Source organism: Antechinus flavipes, chromosome 4, assembly GCF_016432865.1.
Source record: "Antechinus flavipes isolate AdamAnt ecotype Samford, QLD, Australia chromosome 4, AdamAnt_v2, whole genome shotgun sequence".
NCBI classification, from domain to species: Eukaryota; Metazoa; Chordata; class Mammalia; order Dasyuromorphia; family Dasyuridae; genus Antechinus; species Antechinus flavipes.
The window spans coordinates 258577444-258603508 of NC_067401.1; the positions used below are offsets into that span (position 1 = coordinate 258577444).

Here is a 26065-nt window from a genome sequence, read left to right on the forward strand (position 1 = left end):
TATGATCAGAGCTGCACTTTAGAAGATTATTTTGATAACTTAGTGGAGGATGGATTGTAGTGGGGAAAAACCTGAGGCAGGGAGATTCCTCTCTCTACACTTTTACTGATTTATCATTGAATATTTATTGAGTAGAATTCATCGACAAATCCATCTAACTCTACTTTGTTACACAGTTTACACTACTTTTGTCCATGGCTATCATGAATAACTACTGTTATGTCTTATTGAAATCCAGTTATAGGCTGCATTTATAGCATTTCCCTGTTCTCCCAATCTAGTAGGCCTCTTGAAAAAATATGATTTATTAGAAAAAAGGTGGTTAGAAGAGCTGGCTTGGATTTTAATGAATCTACACTGGCTCTTATCATTCATTCTAGAATTTTGTAAGAAATTGAGTTTACCAGTTTGTAATTTCCAAAATCAGTCTCTGTCTCTGTCTTCCTCCCTTTCTCTTGCCTTTTTTCTGCTCTCTCCATCCCCTTCTCTTTTTCCCCTTCCTTCATCTTCCTGTTCCCCTCCCCTCCCTCTTCTCTTTCTCCATAATAAACCTTTCTAAGCCCTTTCCTTCCTAATTGTTACTATTTTTTCCACAAGCCTTAGCTCATTGAATTTTTCATTCTTTGACTCTCCCCCTTCCTTTTTAAATAGCTCTGCAGTTTTTTTCCTTTCATTTTTGGGCATGTGCCCTTTTCCATATTTTGTTTGTTGTCCGTTATGTCATATTCTCCTAATATTTTTAGATACTGACTTCTCTTTCTCATAGTATAATTATTCTTTAAATCATCAGATTTTGTTTTTGGGCTCCTTCCAGTCCCCTTGAGCAATCTTCCTTTTTTAGAGTTCTTGACCATTTTACCTGTTTTCATGCTGCCCCCTTTTCTTTGACAAATTTGTGATTGTAAAAGTTCTTCATTTCTGTTTTATTTTTAATGCAAAGTGTAGTGTCCAGAGGATGAAGGATTTTTAAATCTTGAAATTGGTGAGATTTTCTAGAACTAAGCTTTATAAATATTTCACATTGACAGTATTTTTGAATATCTTTAGTACAAGCAATGGAAAAATACTCCTTTGAATTAAACCAATTATTTTAAATGCCATTCTTAATGTAATTTTTAAAAGTTGTTGTTTATAACATTATTCATTAAATTATATTTTTGTTGAATATTTTTTCAGAAAATGTCAGTTTGCTATTCAAGTTGTACTGCTTGACAGTGATGACCCTGGTGGCTGCAGCTTACATCATAGCTTTAAGATACACAAGGACAACAGACAAAGAACTCTACTTTTCAACTACAGCTGTGTGCATCTCAGAGGTTATAAAGTTATTGTTAAGTGTTGGAATTTTAGCTAAGTGAGTATAAATATTTTGCAATATATTAGAGTTAAATTTTCCTACATGTTTAGATATTCTGTCTTTAATACCTGCATAACCATAGTTACTAATTTTTATTTTTGAGAGATATCATTATCGGGCTTGATCTAATAAAGCTGTGAAAAGGCAAATAAAGTAAATTTAATGAGATTTAACCGGATTCCCTGCTTTGTGGGGATTAAAAAATGTCACCTTCATAGGAGTGGTATAGCACTGTGGTACTGTTTTTTACCTTTCTATAAGTTAGGGTACAGAACCTTTACACTCAAGAATTAGCCAGCTAAACAACTCCAATAATTTAGCTTAATGTTCATTACTGTGAATGAAAGTACATTAGTAATGACTAAAGAGGAAATGGAAGTAGCAAATATAGATCACTTTGGAAGTGAAGAAGAAAGATACATGATTAGGGGATGCAGCATTAGAAACACGAGAAGATTTCTTGAAGATAGGAAAAATCTGTCCATATTTGAAGGCATGCAAAGAACCAATAATGAGAGAAAGATTAACAATATAGAGGGAAAATAATTGAGTGGACCAAGTGTAGGAGTAAAGGTAGGTGGGATGAAATTGAGAATACAAGTAGAAAAATCAATCTTGAAAACTAATATAGACAGTTCTGTTTTGCTTTTTTCTCCTGAGATTTGAGAGAGAGAGAAAGATTGGAAAATGAGTATAGGGCCAGAGTAGAGATAGGATGGATTTCCTCAGAGTTCAGGATGGATGGCCTAAATCATCAGTAAAGTAGGAGACGTGTTTATCTCCTGAGATTGATTTTGATGGGATGGGAATTTGAAGAAAGTGGGGAAAAGTTTGGAACAGTTGCTCTGAGGATTATATTCTTTAGCTCATTCTTACCTTTTATGATAAATGTTTTTGTCATTTACTTCAAGAGCAAAATCAGTGTTCTCTGAAAGCATGAATTAGAGAAAAAAGGAAAATAATCAAAAGAACCTGATAGTGAAGATAGATGATTTTGTCTCCTAAATAAAGTAAATTTTACTTCTTAATACCTTGAGATTTCTACTAGTTCATAAGTTTTATGATTTGTAGATTTGTGCACAGATTTAATTTTTAATTCCTTTTATATATATTTGGGCTCCAAACATTTAATGAGAAATATCAAGAGAGTAGCTGTCAGATTAAATGTCAGATAGTATTCTATTTCAAATGGAAATAGAAATATCTTAATGGAAAAAATTTTTATTTCTATTGTTTCAATTTTGCTTGCTTTCTGATTTAATAGGAAACTTTGATGTCAGTTATGTAGCCCTTTATGAGTATAAAGTTTATAAGGAATGAGTTAAATTTTAGGGTTTTTTTTCCCCTAGAAAGAATCAAACAACTAAATGTATTGTTTATCCAATCAAACAATCCAAGTGATTTGCTTCACATTAAACAAGCCAAGTGACGTTTCTTCAAAATGTAAGTGAAAATTTGGACAGCGTTTCTATGTTATTTTAGAAATACTTTTAAAGAAGTATTTCAATATGTTTCAGAATTGCCCATTTTCATAGTGGCTTTCATTGTTAAATTCTTTTGTGAGATTAAAATTCAAATAGAATCGGATGTTTATTAGAAACAGTGACAAAGGAATAATAGTATTATTTCACAAAATAGAACTATGATTTAATAAAGAATATCCAAAAGAGTTGATATACTTTCAAATGAACCAACTTTATAATCCAGGGAAAAGCTTAGTTATTTAAGGTGAAGAAAGAGGCCCTGAATTTAGTCTAAGTAATCCAATATATAGTCTATCAATCAACATGCAGTTAAGTTCTTTTGGTTTTTTTTTTTTTTTTATAAAGTGCTTACTTCTTGTAAGGGCAACTAGGTGGCATAGTGAATAGTATTAGGCCTAGAGTCAGGAAGATTCATCTTTAATTCAAATTTGTTCTCACACAGTTACTAGCTATGTGACCATGGGGAGATTACTTAACCCTATTTGCCTCAGTGTCCTCATCTATCAAATGAGTTGGAGATGGAAATGGCAAACTACTCCAGTATCTTTGCTGGTGAAGCTCCAAATTTGGTCGCAAAGAGTTGGACACAACTGAAAAATGACTAAACAAAACCAATTATTTGTGATATAGAGTTACAGCTTAATAAGCCTATTACATAGTGGTAGTGGCAGATGGAGATAAGACTTAAGTACAGAGAAAGCATCATACTATATAAGGCAGAATGTAAAGTGATATAAGAAAAATGGAGACAAAATAATAGAGGAAAAGTTGAGGAGGGGAGATAGCACTTTCAGCTGGGTACAATCAGAAAGACTTCTTGGAGGACATAGAATTTTATCTGATCTTTGAAGGAAGGTATGGATTTCACAAAACAGACGTGAACTCTAGGCAATGGGGGACAACCTGTGGGAATACGTGGACTTGCATGTATGCAAAGAAATAATGAAAAGTGAAATTAGGGAATAGCTAGTTCTGGTTTGCTTGGACTATGGAGTGCATTAAAGGGAATAATATGAAAGAAAATTGAACAGATAGTTTAAAGTAGGACTGTGGAGCACCTTAAGTATCAAGTTGACAAATTTGTAGTTTCTCTCCAAGGCAAGAGGGAATTACTCACTTTTTTGTTTAGACTATAAAATGATCAGACCTATACTTTATTATTTTGGTTTCTCTGTAGAGGAGGAAATGGAGATGGAGGACTGTTTGGAGATTGTTACAGATTAGCTGTCATAATGAGTGCCTGATCTACACAGTTGGTAGCATGAGTGATTCTGTAGAGCAAAGGTTCTTAACCATTTTGGGGGAATGGGGAGGAAATGGATGTCTTAGATCTCTTTGTGAAGCCTATAGAGCTCTTCTCAGAATATTTTCATACCTCTCTTCACAGTTAAAAGAAATGCTAAATACCAGTTTTGTTAATGAAAATAAAGCTGTAATTTTTTTCCCCATTCAAATTTGTGGACAGGTTGAGAAGCCTTGAGGCAGAGATAGAACTGGTAGAATCTGGCAGCATATTAAATGTTGTGGGATAGGAAAGAGTCAAATATAAGCTTCTTCTTAAGTGTCAAGCCTAAGTGACTAAGATATTCTAGTGTTTTAATTCTTTTTCCCTCCCCAAATGAGTTGAGGTTATTTTTGGAGTTTGTAGATAGCAGTTGAAAAGGGAAATTAATTATATTCCTCTGTTCATATTATTGCCTACATTTAGTGACAATTACCATCTAAATAAATTATTTTGTGATTACTATATTCAGGAAAGAAAGGCTATACAGATTGAATTTATAATCATAATGAAGTTTACTGAAGGATGATTTTTGTTTCAAGTTTCGGTCTAGGAGACCTGAAGTTGAGATGATATTTCTATGGTTTGTGTCTTGAATTGGATCTCTGCTAGTTCTCTGAGAAACCTATCAACTAGTGGGAGTAGAAGAAGAGAAACACTAGGATCTTGTTATTATCCTGAGGAATCAGAACCCCTAAATGTGAAGACCCTGGATACTTTAAAATCAGCTGGACTCAGGATAAGCAAAAGCCCTTGGTCTTTATTCTTTGTCGAAGTGAGAGAGACAGGAATCTCCACATCTTTCTTCTTCCTCTCTTGGCAGCCAAAAGTGACTTTCCCTTGTCTTACTCCACTCTCTAATCTCCACTTACAATTCTCTGTATACACCAACAGATAAAGCCAGCACAGGATAGTGGGATGGGCCATTTTCCAAGCACATGCTAATAGAGTATTGTCCAATAAATATTTAGCCTTAAATGCTTAGCTGTCCAAGTGCATCTGCTCATTTTCAGCCCCTTACATCTCCCGCTTTCTTTTGTTTTAGAACACAAAGAGGTGATCATGTTCCCCTCCTTTTCCCCAACTTCTCAGGAAGGGAGGGGAAAGCCCTAAAAAGGAGATGATCATGCCCTCCCTGACATCTCAGGAAGGGAGATGAAAAGCACCAAAGGGAAGTGGGGGTTGCTAGTGGTTTTCTGGGCTGAAGGGTCTTATTAGAAACAGGTATGCACAAACCCATCAGTATGGGAGGTATTACACAAGCACACAGCAAAAACGCACAGGCTATTAGTGATGACTCTCCCAATAGTCAGTGCAGGCTTGATGTGGTGTAACAAACATGAATTGTACACACAAGTAGTGGCATAACAAACAATATGAATCAACATGGTGTTGTAAAAGATTGCCAGAAGTCCTAGAAGGAGGATTTGTAAACAACAGTCCCACATACGCCTTCTTCAGCAGCCAAGAGATAGTCCAAAACCAATATCTTGTCTGTTGCTTCACGTGTCAGCGAATCCAATGATCTTCACAAGTTTTTGAAGTCCTGTAACTGTCTTTTTATATGTTAGGGAATCCAACGATTCCTGTAGATTTTCAAGTCCTACAACAGTCTTATCATGTCTCAGAGATCCAATGATTCTTGAGGATTTTGAAGTCCAACATTTTTTTCCTTTTTTTTTTAAAATAGCTTTTTATTTACAAGTTATATGCATGGGTAATTTTATAGCATGGACAATTGCCAAACCTTTTGTTCCATTTTTTCCCCTCCTTCCCTCCACCCCCTCCCCTAGAAGGCAGATTGACCAATACATGTTAAATATGTTAAAAGTATAAATTAAATACAAAATAAGTATGCATGTCCAAACAGTTATTTTGCTGTACAAAAAGAATTGGACTCTGAAATAGTGTACAATTAGCCTGTGAAGGAAATAAAAAATACAAGGGGACAAAAATATAGGGATTGGGAATTCTATGTAATGGCTCTTAGTCATCTCCCAGAGTTCTTTCGCTGAAATCCAACAATTTTTGAAGTCCATGAGTCAAATGCCATAACTGCCATGCTCATTCAGTGGTGGACACAGTCAGCAATGGAACCACCTGATATTTCTTGGGTCTTCTTCTTCGTTTCAAGGGTCTGCTCCATCTCTTTCCGATGGACAAGGCGAATATGGCTTGTTGGCATCCATCTGATTCCTTCTCCATCTGTAGAGATACAAGCAAACCCTCTCCCCCAAGCAGTTAGCCTATCTGGTCCCTTTCCATTCACCACTTTCTGGATCTCTCCACATCACCTGGCAATTATCTAAAGATAGTGGAGCTGCTCGCACTGGACACTGCCCTTCCGGTGGGTTATAAAACCTGTCTGCCGGAGCCAGTGCATCTTTGTCAAAAATCAAGAAGTTAATAGTATAAAGAGCTAGATTTAGAAGCTTTCTAGGGTTACCTGTGGTTCCCCCTTTCTTTTGTTTTTGGAGCAGCGTCTTAATGTCTCTGTTTCTCCTCTCTACTATTGCCTGTCCTTGAGGATTAAAGGATATGCCAGTGGTGTGTAAAATCTTATACTGTGCACAAAAGTGTGCAAAATGTTTGGAGGTGTATGCATTGTCTGTTTTTATTGCTTGTGGCACACCATCCCTTTTTCCCATCAGATGGCTTCCTAGTTGATTGGTCATATCTGGGTACTGGACTTATAGGCATTCTCTAGATGTAGCATCGGCTGCCATCATGCCCCAAGTGTTTTTTGCCTGGGGGCCTGGAGCTGGGCCCCTCATCCCATTTCCCTGAATTCCCTACATTCTGAGGCCCAATGGAAGCCTCTGTTGCATTTTGGACATGGGGTATTGGGTCTTGTTCTCCCACCCTGTTTTCTCATTCTGTCTCTATGCCAACATTGAGTTTTCAGGTGCCCTACTTTACCACACTGAAAGCATTGATGGGTCTCTCTGGAAGTCCCTTGCCAGAAGGGACCCTGTCTTTCCATGTTAGGATCTTGGGAAGTCTGCATCATAGCCTGGCTATAAAAGGCATTTATGCCCACTATGGCACAGTGTCTTATGATCTCCTCTAAAGGAGCATCCTTGTGCAGTCCTAGTATAATTCTTCTGCAAGCCTCATTAGCATTTTCCTTAGCAAGTTGCCTTATCAAAATATCTGTTACTGCATTTTCACCATTAGTTCATATGACAGCTGTCTGTAAACATCCCACAAAATCAACAAAGGGTTCACTTGATCCTTGTGCAATTTTTGTGAAGGCCTCACCCTTGTTGTTTTTATGGGAGGGAAGCCCATGCTCTGATAGCAGTAGCAGCAGCAATTTGCTCATATGCTGCTATGGAATAATTAATCTGTATTGAAATGTCTGCATAAAAACCTACACCTTTTAATTGGTCATGGATGATTGGAGTATTAACTCCACTTTGACTATTTTGTTGGGCTTGTATCCTACAGAGCTCACTATATTCAGAAAGCCACAACAAGTTTTGTCCAGGTTCTAAGCATGTCCTTGCTATAGATTTCCAGTCACTAGGGGTTAAGACTTCATAAGCCAAATTCTGTAGTAACATCTTAACATAGGCTGATGTAGCCCCATAAAGAGTGCGAGCCTTTTTCAGGTTTTTGAAGATTTCTATATCAAAAGGAGCGTATTTTCTACTTTCTTGACCTGAAGAGTTAAACTGTTGAATCACTGGATACACACCTAATTTCAAATCAGCTATATCCTTCCCTTCCTCAGTGGCTTTAAGTATTGCCTTTTGCAATCTACTCATAGGAGGGGGGTGATTGCTGGGTGGTGGTGGGGGGGGGAGGTGCTGGTGGTATCACTGTCCCTCCCACTACTCCTCCTCCCTCTATTCTGGAAGGTGGAGTTGATGGGGGTGTGTCAGGGATCTGCTCTGTAGGTGTAGGCAGAATTGAAGCTTCCTTGGGAGAAGGAGAATCACCATACCCTTGAACCTCACTTAACTCCCCATGCCCTCTGGCAATGTCATTATTCCATTCTTAGTCCTCTTTTTCCTCACACTTCCTCATCTGGCTGTTATGAAAATTTTTCTTTTTTCCATAACTTGCAGGATTCTTCAAGACCAATTGTATTATGTTGTATATATAGAATGCTTTGTTGGAAACTGAATGAGGACCTTTATCATTGTAGTATTCACATAATTGATCTCCTACAAGCTTCCAATTATCTATTTCTACTTCTTCCTCTAAGAACTAAGGGGTCGTGTGTTCTAATGTACCCAAGAGTCTAGCGATCTGTTCCCAAGTTACAATTAAGCCTTGTCCCTTGATCAACTTAAGTATGTTTTCTATAGCGCCCCTTGGGGGTGGGGATAAGGATGGGAGTGGGGTAGGGAAGAATATTTTCCTAATATCTAACCCCATTTCAGCTAGAAAAAGTTACTGATTTAGCCCTTAACAAAGTAAGTTCCCTGTTTGTCTATTAAAATACTCGCCCAATTTCCTGGTCAAAGTAGACTTCTTCAGTGAAAGTAGGTTCCTTGGTCCCTGTTTGGGCGCCAAATGTGAAGATGGAGTCAGCACCCTGGATACTTTAAAAATCAGCCGGACTCAAGATAAGCAAAAGCCCTTGGTCTTTATTCTCTGTCAAAGTGAGAGGGATGGACATAGGAATCTCCACACCTCTCTTCTTCCTCTCTCAGCAGCCAAAAGTGACTCTTGCTTATCTTACTCCACCCTCTAATCCCCCTTACAAATTCTCTGTACACACCAACAGATCAAGCCAGCACTGGATAGTAGGGTAAGCCATTTTCCAAGCATATGCTAATAGAATATTATCCAATAAGCCTTAAGTGCTCAGCTGTCCAAGTGCATCTACTCAATTTCAGCCCATTACACCTAAGTGTCAGCACCCATAATAATTGAGAGGACAGAGAAAGATAGCAGTTGACTCTTTGGTATTTAGTAAGGGAGTTGATCAGGAGACTCCTGAGGTGCCCTAGCCTAATTGATGAAATCACAAGTAACAAAAGACAACAAGGTATTTAGATCTTAAAGTATAAAGTAGTTCAAAAACTGATTCTATTAATCAACCTTGATGGAATTTGGATAGCTAGCTGGAGTCATTGGCTCCAAAGGATCAGTTGCTTCCCCGTAAAAATCAGGAAAGAAACTCTTAAGCTTTCAGTCAAGACAGCTTCAAAGAGAGAGTTGACAGTAGAGAAAGGTGAAGAGTATAACTTGACAGCAGGGAAAGGTGTCAGCTGTAGAATAAAAAGAGTTAATTAACCCTAGAATAGGAAGTTGAGCTACAAAGAGGAGCAAGTCAGGGAATCAAACTGAATGACCTTCCCAGTGGAGATGCTGTTTGGGAGGAGGGTGGGATGTAGCTGTAGACATTCAGAGATAGGAGTTGTTTTGGCCATGTGTTTTCTACCTGTCTATCAGATTTAGTTAGTTCTTGTGATATATATATTCGCATTATACAAATTTAACTTTATATAAAGAAATTTGCATCCCAGAAAACTACTTAATTAACTTTCTAATACTGTGCTCCTCCCTCCTGCCTCTACCTGTTAGCTCAGCACTCCATGGCCTTCTCTTCCCATCAAAAAAAACCCAAGTGAAAGCACTGATGATACCTATAGATGGCTGATGCCAGATCAGGTACTTGGCTTGAGAGGAGACACCCACTTACCCAAGTGCTGGGGTGCTGCAAATCTATTCCTGGCCTCTGCGTGTTGCCTATTTTCTTCTATGTTCATATCTGGTCCTCGTGCCCTTTTTCTTCATTCCAACCAGGCCATTACATGACTGTTTTCAGCCTCTGTGTGTGCCTTTTCTTGCTCTCGCTTCTCTGTGCTTGAACCATATGCCAGTCTTTTCCCTCTATGGGTTTGTGGTCTCCTTTGTGTCTCCTTCTCTTCCTCCTCCATATCTGTGGGGAAAATTTGCATTGTGAAATGGTCTGCTGAAATAAAATGAAAATCATATATATATATATATATAATTTTTTTTTTTAATGTGCTCACTGTTCTTACTGATGGTATGTTTATTGGTGGGACAGTGTGTTTTATGAGGGGCATGATTTGTATATACTGTTCTTACTATACTGTCTTACTAAACTTTGTTTTTAGCTATCATGACTCCTGACTGACTGTTAAAGGGAAGTACAGTAGTGGAGGCTTGTTACATATTGTTTTAAGAATGTAGACTTAGAGAGTATAACCTGAGATAATTGCCCTGCCTGGAGACCTAACCTATGAGTGACATTTGGAAGTGGCCCATAGGGAGATACTAGATATGAAAAAGTTTTTCTCTGACACACATATAAGTGTTTATTTTTTCTAGTTCCCAGTTTAGTGATTGACTAAATGAGATGAGAGGAGTGAGATCAGAAGGTTTGTCCTCATCTTTATTTAGAATGAAAAAATCTGTTATAAAAAATTGACTGCTTTACTTAGATTGAGCTAAAAATTATCACAATTTTGGGAACAATGATCTTCCTAATAGTTTATACAAAAATGCTGAAATTCCAAAAGATTTGAATTAGATATAAAAGTATTGCAAGGAAATAGGTTTTGGGGTGTTGGTTTCTCCATTGGACTTTTTTTTTTTTTTTTTTTGCCAAGGGAAATGGTCTGGAGCCTTTCTCTTCAAGGGATACTAATGAAATGGTTTATAATGAAGAATTTAGAATTTATCCTTGGGATTCTAATATATTAATGCTGACTTAGGGGTGAGGGAATTTCATAATAATTTTGATTTTAAGGAGAAAAGATCGTAATGTACCAATGCAGCAAGATAGAAATGCATATTTTTTCTGGTAAGCAATGTCAGTTCATTTATGCTTACAGTGAGGCTTCAGTTTGAAACAATGCTAAAATAGCAAACAAAGTATTATAAGTAGGAGTCTAAAACAATTAAGCAGATGGAATATATTGTAGCAATCAGAATCTTGTTGGCCCTACCCACACTATGTGGTGAGGTCCTAGAGTCAATTAAAGATAAGTTTGGTCCAAGTTGAAATTGGGGTTGAAATTTAAATTTGTGAGACCATTTTTAATGTCCTCTGGATTAAAAATGGTCTTACTCATAGAACCTAGCACAAATATTCAATAATGAAGGAGATTATATTTTTGTTTTCTTCTTTGTGGTTACATGAAATGGAGACAGAGAATCAGTGAACTGCTGCTTTATTCTGTAATAAAATACTTTAATAAATCACTTTAATCTGAAGCTCTCATCTGTTGTTTTCTTGGGTTGCCATCAGGTATCTTGGGGAAACCCCTAATATTTTGCACCACACAAAATAGTCACAGTGGTAACAATCTTGTGCAAATCACATGACTAAGCCTAAGGTATTATCTTTTAACAATAATACTGACATTTATTTATCAGTTTGAGATTTGTGAAGTAAGTACTTTCACATCATTTGGATCTCACTGGGGTGAAGGTGGATATTACTGGTATTCTCATTTTAGAGTTGAGGATAAGTGATTTCATCATACTGAGTCACATACCTAAGTGAATGTCAGAGATAGAATTTCGGGCTCCCAAATCAAGCACTCTTTTATTACTCCTTCACTTGACTTCTCAGGAATATTCAAAGCAAAGCTTTTCAAACCCACTTGATTTGGAGAGATGGGCCCCCCTAATCTGCAACTCTTTTCAAAGATTTTAGAGGTGGAAAGAGATCTTATAGAACATATAGTTTATATCCCTCTAATTTTGTATGAGAGGAAGCCATGTGCTCTGAAATAGGCCTTGGTGATTTATTCTAGGTCATGTGGCCAGAAGTGACAGAACTAGGACTAGAATTGCTATATTCAGACTCTGTTCAGTGATTTTTCCCCCAGGGCACTTTTATCTCAAAAGGAACATCAAATAGGTTTTATATATTGCCTAGATTTCAACATAATATTGATAAATATTATTACAGGTAACATCATAAAATATTAGTTGCCATTGTATATATGTACATACATTAGATAGATGTACACTTATATAGATGTGTACACACCCTAGATAGTGAACAGTAACATTTAATATGTGTGTATGTGTATGCTACCTTTGTCTTAATTATCTGCATTATTGAAACACTAAAATCAATTTTTAGTTGAGTGTTCTCTCAAAAGTATTCCTTTCTTATGATTTGATAGGTTCTTTGCAAGGTATAAATTGTTATATACCTATATATAGGTCAGAAACTATACCTTCTTTGTGTTCTTTGGGATTGCCAAAATCTTATGGATAGTTAGTAAAACTTAATGACAGTTATTGCCAGAATATTAAAGATATTTCATATATTTTGTTGTTGTTGTTCATATATTTCAAATATTTAAAAAAAATTAATTTGATCTCATCCCATGAGTTATGTTTACTTTTATTCACTTTTTCCAAATTTCAGAAAGTTAAAACTAATAAAAAATTAGTGCTTTCACAAAACACTAAAGAGTTTTCTCCTTTTTCTTTTTCTTTTTTTTTTTAAACATTCAAGAATGAAAGCAAAAAATCCTTTTCTGATTAAACAGCGGCCTTAAAAATAATTTAAAAATAGAATACAAAATTAAACTTTTTGATAGTCCTTTCTCTTGTTCTGATACTTATTTACTTCTATCCTACGTGAATACATACTTATATACAATCAGATAATTGCCATAATAAATAATAACTTGTAAAAATAAAATTATATGCTAAATATACTTATTGTCACATTACTTATGGCATTAGAAGAGAGGAAACATTGTATGTAATTAAAACCCATAGAAAACCTAAAACATTTTAACTTTTAGTGACAATAGTTTTCTCTAAAAATTATTTACATAAAAAAATTGGAAAAAGTGATGTTTTACCTCATAACTTTCTTTCCAAATTTGTATTAATAAATATTAATAAAATGTCTCAAATTAAAAAGTAGTAAGAGAGAAAGCAGAGTTTGAATAAATAAATATTTATAGAACTATAGATATTTGAGAGATTACTTCATTAATTTACAAGGAGCAGGGCACCTAGGTGGTATACTGGTTAAAATACTGGCCCTGGAGTCAGAAAGACCCAAGTTCAAATTTGGCCTCAGATACTTGACACTTACTAGCTATGTAATCCTGGGCAAATCACTTTCAGAAGGGGCAGAAAGTTTTGAAGTTTTCAGAATAATTTTTTTTTCTCTTTAAGTGGATAAATGATACTAAGGTGCAACATATATTTTATTGTTTATGCCTCAACACACCCAAAGCATATATGACTTTTAAGGATCCATTTCTGGCTTCGTTATAAGTTTATAACTTTGTAGATACTGAGAACAGCAAACAATACAGAGGTTGTATTTGTTCTAAAACTACATGACCTAGATATTCACTTCCTCTTTTGCAAATTTAAACGATCTGTTTTGATTACTAAAACAATTTAGAAAAGCAAATAGCTAGCAACTGATCCTTAAACCTTGATTAATTTTATGAATAATCTGAAAAAATATTGTAATATGATCTCTACTAAATTGTAGTTTAAAATAGCTGATTTATTTTTAAAATGCTATATTAATACATTTAAATTTTTATGCCATGTGCATTTCCCAGTAATTTGCTCTCTTCCAATAATACCCTAATATTTTTTTTCTGGCCTTAGAACTGTGATTTCATTGGTTTGAGGAACTTTAGGTATGGACACTCCTTCCAGTGGTGCAGATTGGCAATGGTTCTGTAACTTGTAGATTTAGAGAGTTGCAGGGAGCTCTAAGAAGTTATGTGTCTTACTCATGATTTCATGTGTAATATGTGTCAGAAACAGAAATTGAAACTAGAATGTTTTTCACTATGCCATTCTTCCTTATAACAGGGATGGAGAGAAGGAGGAAGGGGAAGTTAATGGTTAGCAACATGATTGACAATATAATCTGTATTCAAAGTTCTCTCCATCTGTCTATTTAGCAAAAGGTAATGGGTTCTAACATTAGTAATCTGGAAACAATAGTGCACATAGAATTTGATCTGAATTTTAATGAATATTTAAAAAGATTTGTACTCAAGTGGTTAAGACTAGACAGAACTAATAATTTGTATTGCTTCTTCAAGAACATTTAAAAATAAAACTCATTTTTTTAAACTTCAGGTGCATGACATTGAAGATTGTAATGATTCCTAGTAGAGTTTGGTGCTGCTGCTTTGCTTTGTTCTAAAGTGCCAGCAGTTTTACCCATTATTTCTTTTCCACCATTAGTGCAAATAGCAACTGAGTCGTTCCCTAATAAACCATTAGATTAAAAAAAATTAATTCATTTTATATTTCAGCACCATTTGTGTTTGTTGCAAAACATTTATAAAAAATCTTTAGTGATTAACAGTGATGGTAATAATGGATAAATGTAAACAAAATAGCAACTCTGTCTGTAAATTCAATCTTTTATGAAGTAAATGTACAATTCTGCTGGTGAGATATTAACTCAGTCTTTATCTTGGCAGCTAAAATTTTAATTTTCAGATCACACAGCCTGGGATCATATGATATATAACTTTTCAGCAATGGTCTTAGTGATGTCCCTCATGGTAATCTAACTATTGAATATTAATACAATTTAATTTTTTTCTGATCTTTTGAAAAGTGTATGGAAATTGTCATTTTCATCCTACTAGATTGTCTTATATATTCCATTTTTATATTTACTAGACCTGTTATCCACTAAGTTTTGCTGAATTCTTATGAGTGATTATGGATATCAGTTGGGAGATTCTGTCATGTTCCAGATTTTGATGCAAATAGGAACATGTATAAGAAATTCTTCTTCATTATGTCTTTTTCATTACAGTGGTAATCGTCTTTGGTGAACATATAGATGCTTTGTTTAATATTAATAATCAAAGAGCTACCCCACAAAGATACGTAGCTATTACATTTTTCAAAGGACTTGTATGATTTTGGCAATTTCATGGGAGACACCTTGTTGTAGAAAAGTATTTAAAATATTGTTTTGCTCTATTGAATAAAATACTTTTTTTATACTCAATAAGCACAATGGAATCTTGTATTTATTTCAGTTTTTATTCTAGTTTGTGACTTTAAGAGGTATAATCCTCTAGAATATTTTTTGGAAAAGCCTATCAATGCCCTTTCCCTATCTTCATCAAAGATATCATTGATATATGTATAGATAATTCTCATAAAAATTTTGTATAGATTGGAATGTTATTAGTTTTGTTATTCTCTTGCTTGACTTTTTTCAAAATAAATTGTGAGATTTTCCCAACTATTGCTATTCTTTAGTGCCTCAAAATAGCGTTATATTTGGTAGGGATTTCCTCTCTACATACTTGATATAGTCTTGCTGCCCTTTCCAGTTTTGTTTTCCTCACTGACATGTCTATTTAATCATGTAGCACATCTGGAGCTGTGATATTAGAGCCTGGAAATAGTGTGTTCACTGTCAATGATAGAGAAGTTTGTTATGAAAATCTTTATATTTCTTTTCTAGTTGTTGTTTGTTTTTCTTGCCATTTATTCTTAAATACCCATAGATTTTGCTTAGTTAAATGTCTCACCAAGCTTTCTCTAAACTGCCTTTCCTTTCACTATTTCTTGTTATTTTACAGGAAAATACCACATATAATTTCCCAGTGTCCTCTCTAAGACTTTATAAATGAATTAAATGTTTTGAACTGATATTGCTACTGACTGCTGTATTTCTCTGTCTAGCAGAGAGAGCAGATATTTTCTGACCAAAATTTCAAAGATTTTTTCTAATCTTGTTATGATTTATTTATGCCAGTTAAACTTCCTTTTGAAATAGTGATCAATTGTCAGTTCATTTTTTTTCTTTGTTCTAGGATTTTGTCTTTGTATTTTATTACTTTTTAAAATTAAACCCTTTTATTTTCAAAACATAAGCATGGATAATTTTCAACATCCACTATTGTAAAACCTTGTGTTCCAAATTTTTTCCCTCCCTTCTCTCCCCCTCTTCCCCTAGATGGCAAGTAATTCAATATATGTTAAATATGTACAATTCTTCTATATAAATTTCCACAAATATCATGCTGCACAAGAAAAATCAGATCAAAAAGGAAAAAAATGAGAAAGAAAACAAAATGCAAGCAAGCAACAACAAAAAGAATGAAAATATTATGTTGTGATCCACATTAAGTTCCCATAGACCTCTCTCTGGGTGCAGATGGCTCTGTTCATCACAAGAGCATTGGAACTGGCCTGAATCATCTCATTGTTGAAGAGATCAACATCCATCAGATTTTATCATTGTATAATCTTGCTGTTGCCATGTATAATGATCTTCTGGTTCTGCTCATTTTACTTAGCATCAGAACTTATTCAGCCATTGTCCAACTGATGGGCATCCACTCAATTTCCAGTTTCTAGCCACTATAAAAAGGGCTGCCACAAACATATTTGTACATGTGGGTCCCTTTCCCTCCTTTATGATCTCATTGGGAGACAAGCTCAATAGAAACTTAGTGTTCATTCTTTTATGAATTTCTGATTTTTAATTTCAGAGGCTTATTTAGATCAGATTGGAATTACCAGAGTTGTCCCCTATTATTTTTCTAGTTTGTTATTCATTTTATTTTCTATCCTAATAAGTAATCCTGTACCTCTACAGGATTTAGGAATGACAATAGTCAATACTTGACTGTTTATAATGTAACTGATTAATTTTTTTTCTTAGTTGATTTTTTTTTTTTTACTTTTCCATGTTCAGTGTATCTTCTCAAAGAAAGTATCTATGATCAGTATGGATGATTAATCTAATCTTCTATGTCACCTGTCTGTAAACTTTTGCCCTTTCCTTTTTGTGATGCCTGAATTACATATTCCAACATTTTTTGCTCATACCCACTTTTGAATTGAAATCACTCATTATTACAGTATATTTTCCAAATATTTGTCACGAACAAATACAATGCAAGATGACCAGGTTTTTCTTGAAGTGATGATTTGAATGCCTTGGAACACCATGGTAAACCCAGCTTGGCCAATTTCTTTATATGCTCCTAAAGAATAAACTGTACATCATCCTTGCATTTAACTGCAGGCATTTTTGTCTTCTAGTTTCTTCTAGGGTAATATAGCAGCAGCTAATTAGTGTTGATAGTCACTCAAAAAAAGCTGATTGTTAGTAACTTCTGAACTATCACTAAAGAAGCAGAAGCAATCAACTTAGGGCCGTTTTACATATTTCTTTGTTTTCAATTTAGTCATAAGTTGGTAAAAAAAAAAAAAACATTTAAAAGGAAGCATTTCACATTTTTTTCACAAGTTTGTACTCTAGGTTCTTTGACATTTTGGGGGAATCGCTTCTTTGGGTTGTTGAAAAATTATTGTTTACTTATGCCTAAGATATACTTTCCTGCTTTTCTGTTTATTGCATTGCTATATAGAAATACTTTGACCAATACACGATAATGTTTTCTGGGGTTTTTCTCAGGTCCTGCATCAGTCTCATTAACAATTTTTGATGTCCATGACTCAATTGCCATAACTGCCATGCTCTTTCAGTGGTGGGCGCAGTCAGAAATGGAACCACCTGATGTTTCTTGGGTCTTCTTCAAGGATCTGTGCTATCTCTCTCTGATGGACATGGCAAATGTGGCTCTTTGACACCCATCTGATTCCTTCTCCATCTGTAGAGATACAAACAAACCCTCTCCCCCAAGGAGTTAACCTATCTGGTCCCTTCCATTCACCACTTTCTGGATCTCTCCACATCACCTGGCGATTATTTAAAGATAGTAGAGCTGCTCACACTGGACACTGCCCTTATTATGGGTTATAAAACCTGTCTGCCGGAGCCAGTGCATCTTTGTCAAAAATCAAGAACTTAATTGTATAAAGAGCCAAATTTAGAAGTTCTCTAGAGTTACCTGTGGCTCCCCCTTTCTTTTGTTTTTGGAGGAGCATCTTAATGTCTCTGTTTCTCCTCTCTACTATTGCCTGTCCTTGAAGATTAAAGGGTATGCCAGTTATGTGTAAAATCTTATAATGTGCACAAAAATGTACAAAATGTTTAGAAGTATATGCATATCTGGAATTATGCCCCCAAAGTTATCAAACTGTGCATACCCTTTGATCCAGCAGTGCTACTATGGGCTTATACCCCAAAGAGATACTAAAGAAGGGAAAGGGACCTGTATGTACCAAAATGTTTGTGGCAGCCCTGTTTGTAGTGGCTAGAAACTGGAAATTGAATGAATGCCCATCAATTGGAGAATGGCTGGGTAAATTGTGGTATATGAATGTTATGGAATATTATTGTTCTGTAAGAAATGACCAGCAGGATGAATACAGAGAGGCTTGGAGAGACTTATATGAACTGATGCTAAGTGAAATGAGCAAAACCAGGAGATCATTATACACTTCGACAATGATATTGTATGAGGATATATTCTGATGGAAGTGGATTTCTTTGACAAAGAGACCTAACTGAGTTTCAATTGATAAATGATGGACAGAAGCAACTACACCCAAAGAAAGAACACTGGGAAACGAATGTGAACTATTTGCATTTTTGTTTTTCTTCCCGGGTTATTTTTACTTTCTGAATTCAATTCTCCCTGTGCAACAAGAGAACTGTTCGGTTCTGCACACATATATTGTATCTAGGATATACTGCAACATATCTAACATATATAGGACTACTTGCCATCTAGGGGAGGAGGTGGAGGGAGGGAGGGGAAAAATCGGAACAGAAGCAAATGCAAGGCATAATGTTGCAAAAAAAAATTACCCTGGCATGGATTCTGTCAATATAAAGTTATTATAAAATAAAATAAAATATTAAAAAAAAAGAAGTATATGCAGGTTCATCATCTGTTTTTATTGCTTGTGGCACACTCATAATTGCAAATGTTTGTATAAGAAATTCAGTGACCACTCATGCTGTCTCTTGTTGCTGGAATTGCAAAAGTAAATCCTGAAAAGGTGTCTACCACAACGTGGATAAAAGACAGATGACCAAAAGATTTATAATGGGTCACATCCATTTGCCAAATTTCATTGGGTCTCAAACCACAAGGGTTCTTTCCTGAGCGTAGGAGCTTGGAAAAGAAGGCAAACTGTACAGGCTTTTACTGTGCTCCTAGCTTCCTCTTTTAATTATCCCAAATGGCAAACGTAAGCTCGAGCAGTTTGATGCTAATTTAGAATGAGATTCTTGGGCTAACAGAAATAAAGGAGTATTGGCTAACATAGAAGGCTATCTGCCTTTGAATTTCCATCAAAAATAGGACCTGGAAATCCACTATGAGAGTGGACATGCAAGATATAAATCTTACCTGGAGGCTTTTTCACTTGCTCTTGAAGTTCCTTAAAGAACTGATATATATTAGAAGCTACAAATTTTATTTGGGCTGTGGTAATTCTTTGTACCACACCTACTGAATAGGCTGAATCAGATATTATATTTATATCTCTTGGATAATAAGTAAGAGCTAGAATGATTGCATACAATTCATTCTGATGAGTGCACTGAAAAGGAGTTTTGACTACTCTCTTTATAATTAAGTCACAAGAGTATACAGCACAAATGTTATGTTTGGATGAATCTGTACAGATAGTTGGTCCTTTAAAAGGAACTTTAGAAATCTCTTCTTCAAGAGTCCATTGCCAACTATATAAGTCAGGTTATCTTTAATGGAGACCTGTGTGTAAAATTTGGAGCTGTGACCAATAAAATTTGTCACTCTGGGATGATTTCACAGCATACATTAATTTGTGCATTGGTATAAAAGATGTATATCTTGTCAGGTCTTATCCCAGATAATTGTACTGCTCGCTTAATGGCCTTTAATAAAATTCTAGCCACGAGCACTGGGTAAGGAATAAGGCTTTATTCTGGTTCTGCTGGGAGGTTCACCCACTCTATCACACTGTCTCCTTGATGAAGGACTGCTTTGGGTGCCTCTTTTGTAGCAAAAACTGGTTTTTCCAAGTGTTTTTGAGTGACTCTTTCAGTAACATTGGATAAAGCCAATTCAACTTCTCTCAAAGCCTCTTGACTTCTTTTGTAAGCTGGCATGGTGAGTTAAAAGCGCTGTCTCCCTTTAAAATGTTATTTAATGGTTGCAATTGATAGGCAGTTAAGCCTATCACTGGACACATCCATTGGATATCTCCTATCAATTTCTGAAAGTCATTTAAGGTGTTTAGCTTCTCTGCTCTTAAGGAACATTTTTATACTGTAAGCACCAACAAGTATACTTCATATCCTAAATCTTGAAAAGGAGCATGTCTTTGAATTTTTTCTGGAGCTATGTGCAATTGTTGTTCCTCAGTGTTTCTGTGGTCTTTTGTAGGCATGCTTCTAACATTTGCTCCTCAGGTGCCCACCCCAATGTATCATCTGTGTAATGTAACAACATAACTTTTGGAAATGCTTTTCTTACTGGAGTAAGAACAGCAACAACATGCATTTGGCACATAGTAGGACTATTTTTCATTCCCTGTGACAAAACTGTCCATATCTTTTATAAGACTCAGCTAAGTTAACAGCTGGACACTGAAAAGGCAAATCTTTTCATATCCTCCTTATCTAGAGGGATATAATAGAAACAGTCCTTAATGTCTGTAACTCAAAAGAGGCCATTCTCTAAGCAATTGAGTAGGAAATGGAAAACCAGGCTGAAGAGTTCCCAGTTTCCATCTGTTCATTTACTTTTCTTAAATCAGTCAACATCCTCCATTTTTCCAGATTTCTTTCTTACAACAAATACAGTGGAATTCAAAGGACTTAAAGAAGGTTGTAAGGGTCCTTGGTCAAGTTGCTCCTGTATTATATCTAATAAGGCCTGAATTTTTTCACTAGCTAAGGACCACTGTTCTATCCATACTGGTGTATCAGTTTTCCATTGAATAGGAACATGTGAGAATGTTGGCAGGCCATCAACAGCAGTCCTGTTGAAAAAACTGAAGTACTCATTTGTAATCCTAATTGTTATAAAATGTCTCTTCTCCACAGATTGATGGGGATTTTTTCAACTACATAAAGAGTAAAACTCCTGTTTCACCTTCAAATGTCCATCTCAAAGGGCTAGTACTAATTTCAGCTGCTATTGATCCTCCCAGACATATAGATGTATGCCTTAATCTTTGGTCAGTGACTGGTCCAACTGGCACTTCTAATGACTGTACGATCTGCACCTGTGTTTTCCAAGCCTTCTAATGGTATGCCATTTATATAGATAGTGAACATAGGTTGGTCAGCTGTAACTGCTGCTGTCTAGAATATTCCTGGATTCTGCTGTTGGGAATTAGAATCTGGAAAATTATCATCAAATTGTCCATTACGAGTCTGTATCATTTACTGATGCTACTACTTCTCCTGTATTGTCTAACCTTTGTCTACCTGTATTAGTGACTGGGATATTATCTACACATTCCCCAGTTTCCTACATCAGTGTATGTATAGACACTGTTTTGTACATACTCTCAGGAGGTGAAATGGTCAAGCTTACTATGCTTGGAGGCAAGGGATCCATAGGCTGGAGAGGAACAGATTTCACCTCTCCAGCGGGTATCTCAGTATTCCCCGCTGCATACAACTCTATTCTCCCCAATTGTAATCTCTTTCTCTCATCAGGTTGCTTCTTGGCTGATTATGTAATCCCTTTCTCCCATCAGATTGCTTCTGGCTAATTGATCATGTCTGAATACTGAACTTTTAAAGACTGTCTGTGTGTAGCATCAGCTGCCATCATGCCCCAAGTATTTTTTGCTTTGTCCTTTGGGGCTGGGTCCCTCATCCCGTTTCCCTGAATCAGTCTACATTCTGATGCCCAATAGAAGCCTCTGTTACATTTTGGACATGGGTTTTGGGTCTTGTTCTCCCACCCTGTTTTCTCACTCTGTGTTTATGCCAACATTGAGCTTTCAGATGCACTACTTTACCACATTGAAAACATTGACGAGTCTCTCTGGAAGTCCCTTGCCAAAAGGGACCCTGTCTTCCCATGTTCGGATCTTGGGAAGTCTGCATCATAGCCTGGCTATAAAAGGTATTTGTGCCCATAACAATAGGAAGTGGGGAAGGATTAAGGCGAAAAACAATGAGTTCCATTTTGGATATATTTGGAAATATGATATTAAATAGGAAGTCACCAGAGTGGGGCAGGACAAGTAGATGTGGAAATCATCAAGATAGAGATAAAAGAAGCAAATAAAGTTTGAATACATGATGGCATGGATGAATCAGATTTAAAATCTCATATGACATATTTCTTTTCAAGTAAGTAGATCTGAATTTATGTCCTGACCTTTATATTTATTAGTAATATGACTTAACAGTCACTTAAATCCAAGTCTTATTTCCTTATCTGTGAAATGCAGATAGTACTGTATGATACTTGTACTACATAGATAATTTTAACAAATACTTATTAAGCCTTTATTGTTCACAATAGGATTATTGTGAGAAAAGTTTCTCCAGCTTTTATAAAGAGCAACATATAGGTATGAGTTATTATAGAACTCATACCTATATTTCACTTCCATCTTATACTGGATGTTCCCTTTTTCCTTAATCATCAACCTACCCTTACTCTACAGACATGTCCAAATTTCCTTTATCCTTAAGAAATCTTCAGTAGACCTTAGCATCTTTATCAAGCTTTCATTCTGGTTTTTCACATAATTGCTCAATTGAAGCTTTTCTTTAAAGTTATCAGTAATTTCTTAATTGACTAATCTTATTGCCTTTTAAAAAAATTCTTTCCTTTTTTTTTTTTTTTTTAAATCTCTGCAGCATTTAACAGTTTATCTCTCTTCTCAAATCTTCTTTGATTTTTTTGTACCCAGAAGGAAATATTCTGATTTTCCTTTTATCCTGTATGAAGACTACTTGGCCTCCATTGCCAGGTTATCAATATTATGCGTCCTACCTGTGGGTCTTCCTTAAGATTCTGCCCTGAATACTTTTAACAGTTCTCCCATGAATCTCACTGCAAATGACTAAAATGACTTTAGATCTTAAAAGACTTTTAGAAACATTATTAAGGCACATATTTGAATCCATTTGGGCAAAATAAATCAATTTCACTATTGGGGCATAACTAGATAGCAGTTCATCTGAAAAGAAGTGTGAATTTGGATTGCAAACTGAGTATGAATCACTAATATATGGTAGCCAAGGAGACTACAGAATTATAGTGCTTAAGATTAGCAAAGTGAAAATCCAGCTATACTCTTCTCTGGTCAGATCACACGGGGGTATTGTGTTCAGTTATAGGTATCATATTTTAAAGAGGTCTTTGATAAAGTTGGAGATTATAGGACAATCAAGACAGTGAAAGGCCTTGAGGTCATGCCATATAAAGGTTAAATGAAAGAAATGGAAATGTGTGGGTTAGAGATGAGAAGATTTGGGTGGGGTAAGGCCTGAAATAAGGTAAGACACTCTACAAATGTCTGAAAGGCCTTCATGTCTAAGAGGGGTTAGATTCTGGCTCCCAGAACTAGGAGCAGCAGGTACCAGTTGGTAAAAGGCAGACAGTATTGGTATAAGGAAAACTTTCCAATAAATAGAAATATTCAAAAGTAGAGTGGTCTTTTATGGTATGTAATGGCTTCTCTTTCATTAGAAGGCTTCAAGCAAAAGCTGTATAATTACTTGTCAGGTGTGTTGTAGAAGAAATTCCTTTCTAGTATGAGATGGAATAAATGACTATAGGAGATTCCTTCTGTCTTTAAAATTCTGTGAGTCTATGATGGTTTCTAGGAGTGAAGTAAAGTTCCAAACAGCCAAAAATAGGAGGGTTAGGTTGGGAAATAGATAAGCTCACAAGAAAGTCCTTAAGATTTCATTTGATACCTTTACTGAAGGACCATACTTCCCTTGAGTGGCATATCATGAGCTAAGAGAAAGGTAGAGAACTTCTTAACTTCATTGACATATGTTCAGTCTCCTAAAAATCACTTTTCCCTTTATTCCTACTTCTGGCCCAGCTTTCTGAATCCTTTCTGGGATTAATTTGTTAGGAAAAGTAGGATTAATGTGCTTCCTTTTCTTCCTTCCCTTTCTTTTCTAGTTTCAGATTTATAATTTTTTTTATTGCAAATGATACTTATTAGATCACTGAATAAGTTCAGAAGATTGGGGAGGATAAGAGTGGGGAGAAGGATATAGAATTCTCGGGGATACAAACAGACGACGTTCTGATAGGCAGCATTTTTCCTTTCCTAGAAATATATACAGTCTATACTGGAAAAATGCACTGGTGCTTCCAGATACTACTTCTATTTACTCCCTATCCTTGACCTTTCTCTTATAGAGAGCTCAGCCAGTCAATACAACTTTGCAATTTTGCAGGGTTTTTGATTTTTGAATCATCTCAGAGTAGGTTAAGTAAAAATCAGATAAACCATGGGAGAACAAATGCCTCATATAATTTGTATACTTGAGTCTTAGCATAATCACGATGTGGATTTTCATTTCTCCTCTACCTCTCCAGGACAGGCTCCCTGGTGTTTCAAAAGAACATGTCAATGAAAAGTGTTTTCATTTTTTGATCTATTAAAAAATACATTTCTCTGTTCTTTTGAGAGAAAGATTTTCTGATTGATTCCAGAATTTCACCTCTCTGAGAAGGGCAAATCCTATTTTTTCAGCCGTTTCATATTAACTGTTTTGGTGGAGGCTTCTGTGTGCTTTTTATTTAAATTTATCTGTTTCTTGTAATTTCAAAATGAAATATAAATTTGATTTACAAATGGTGATTGCATGTCTACCTAATATTTAGGGTTTTTTTCTCCCTATTAACTCAATTTTGAGTCTAAATTGTGTTATATCACCCAAATAATATGGTACTTTGGAGGAAATAAGAGTTTTGTTAGGGATATTTATTCTAGTGGAGAATTATATCTTTGTTGTTGTTGTTGAGCAAATAAATGTTAATTTACTACAAAGTACAAGGCATATTTATTGTACAAGCCATGTTTATTACTAAGGAAAAAAAATAAATGAAATAAAGAACACACTGATTTGAAAAATAAATGCAACAAATATTTTCCATTAAAATCATCTTTTATAATAACTAGCAAGCCATAAAAATGATTGGATTTTTTATAACTTTGCCAATGAGGCATAATCTCTGTCAGGTCCTAACTGGAAAAGCTTCACAATTAGGCCCAATATTGGATAATATATCTTGTTCAAGAATATGTTCATTACTACATAAAATAGAGACTGGTGAATTTTTTGGTCAAATGCTGTCAAAGGCCAAATAGCACCCACATCAATAATATTACATATAGAACTTTGAGAAAAGATTATCAATTACTTAACCTTTTTTGGCTCTTATCTACAAAACTAGGAAGTTGGATTGATGATTGTTAAGATCCCTTTCAACATTAAAGTTCTATAGTTTTAAGAATTTTTTTTAATATACTGCAGATATAGTTGACTTTTATTCTATTTACTTGTGCTCCAGATTTTACATACAATTACCTATTGGACATCTCTTAGTGGATTATCCAAAGATACCTTAAACTCAATTTTTTGTAAAACTGTATTTTCTTCCCCTCACAAACTTTCTCCTGAATTCTTTATTTCTGTCATCATTCACCTAATCACCTATTCTCTAAAATTTCATGTTTTGGGGTTTTTTTGGGACTCTTATTTTCTGATCTGTCAAGTCAGTCAATAGGTATTGTATGTTTTGCCAGACATTGCTAAAGTATCAGAGATACAAAGAAAAGCAAAAACAAACAAACAAATATCTCTCTTTTTAAGGAGCATATATTCTAATGAGGGAAAGCACAATGTAAATGGGCAGTGAAGAAATAAAACTCTTTGCAGATAATATGATGATATAAGTAAGGAATCCTAAAAAATCACCCATTTTGCTTTTTGAAATACTATTTTTTTTCAAAATACAGATAAAATATTAATACAACCAGGAATTTGATTCCCCAACTCAGAAATTATCTTACCTCACTTACAAGTCTATACTTGCCTTGTAGTCTTTATATTCAGTTCTGCACTCA

At 35.3% G+C, this 26065-nt stretch overlaps 2 protein-coding genes across 2 annotated transcripts in view; one reads left to right on the forward strand and one right to left on the reverse strand.

Annotated features, from left to right (window-relative positions):
- SLC35A1 (solute carrier family 35 member A1) overlaps nucleotides 1–26065 on the forward strand; it is a 45434-nt gene that overhangs the window by 5957 nt on the left and 13412 nt on the right. The window contains exon 2 of the mRNA XM_051997378.1: nucleotides 1177–1354. Within this exon, the coding sequence (XP_051853338.1) occupies nucleotides 1177–1354 (178 nt within the window). The remainder of the gene's footprint in view (nucleotides 1–1176; nucleotides 1355–26065) is intronic.
- RARS2 (arginyl-tRNA synthetase 2, mitochondrial) overlaps nucleotides 4615–26065 on the reverse strand; it is a 94325-nt gene continuing 72874 nt past the window's right edge. The window contains exons 21-22 of the transcript XR_007953585.1: nucleotides 9783–10022; nucleotides 4615–8632 (exon numbers count right to left, since the gene is read on the reverse strand). The gene's annotated coding sequence lies outside the window, so the exon portion shown is untranslated. The remainder of the gene's footprint in view (nucleotides 8633–9782; nucleotides 10023–26065) is intronic.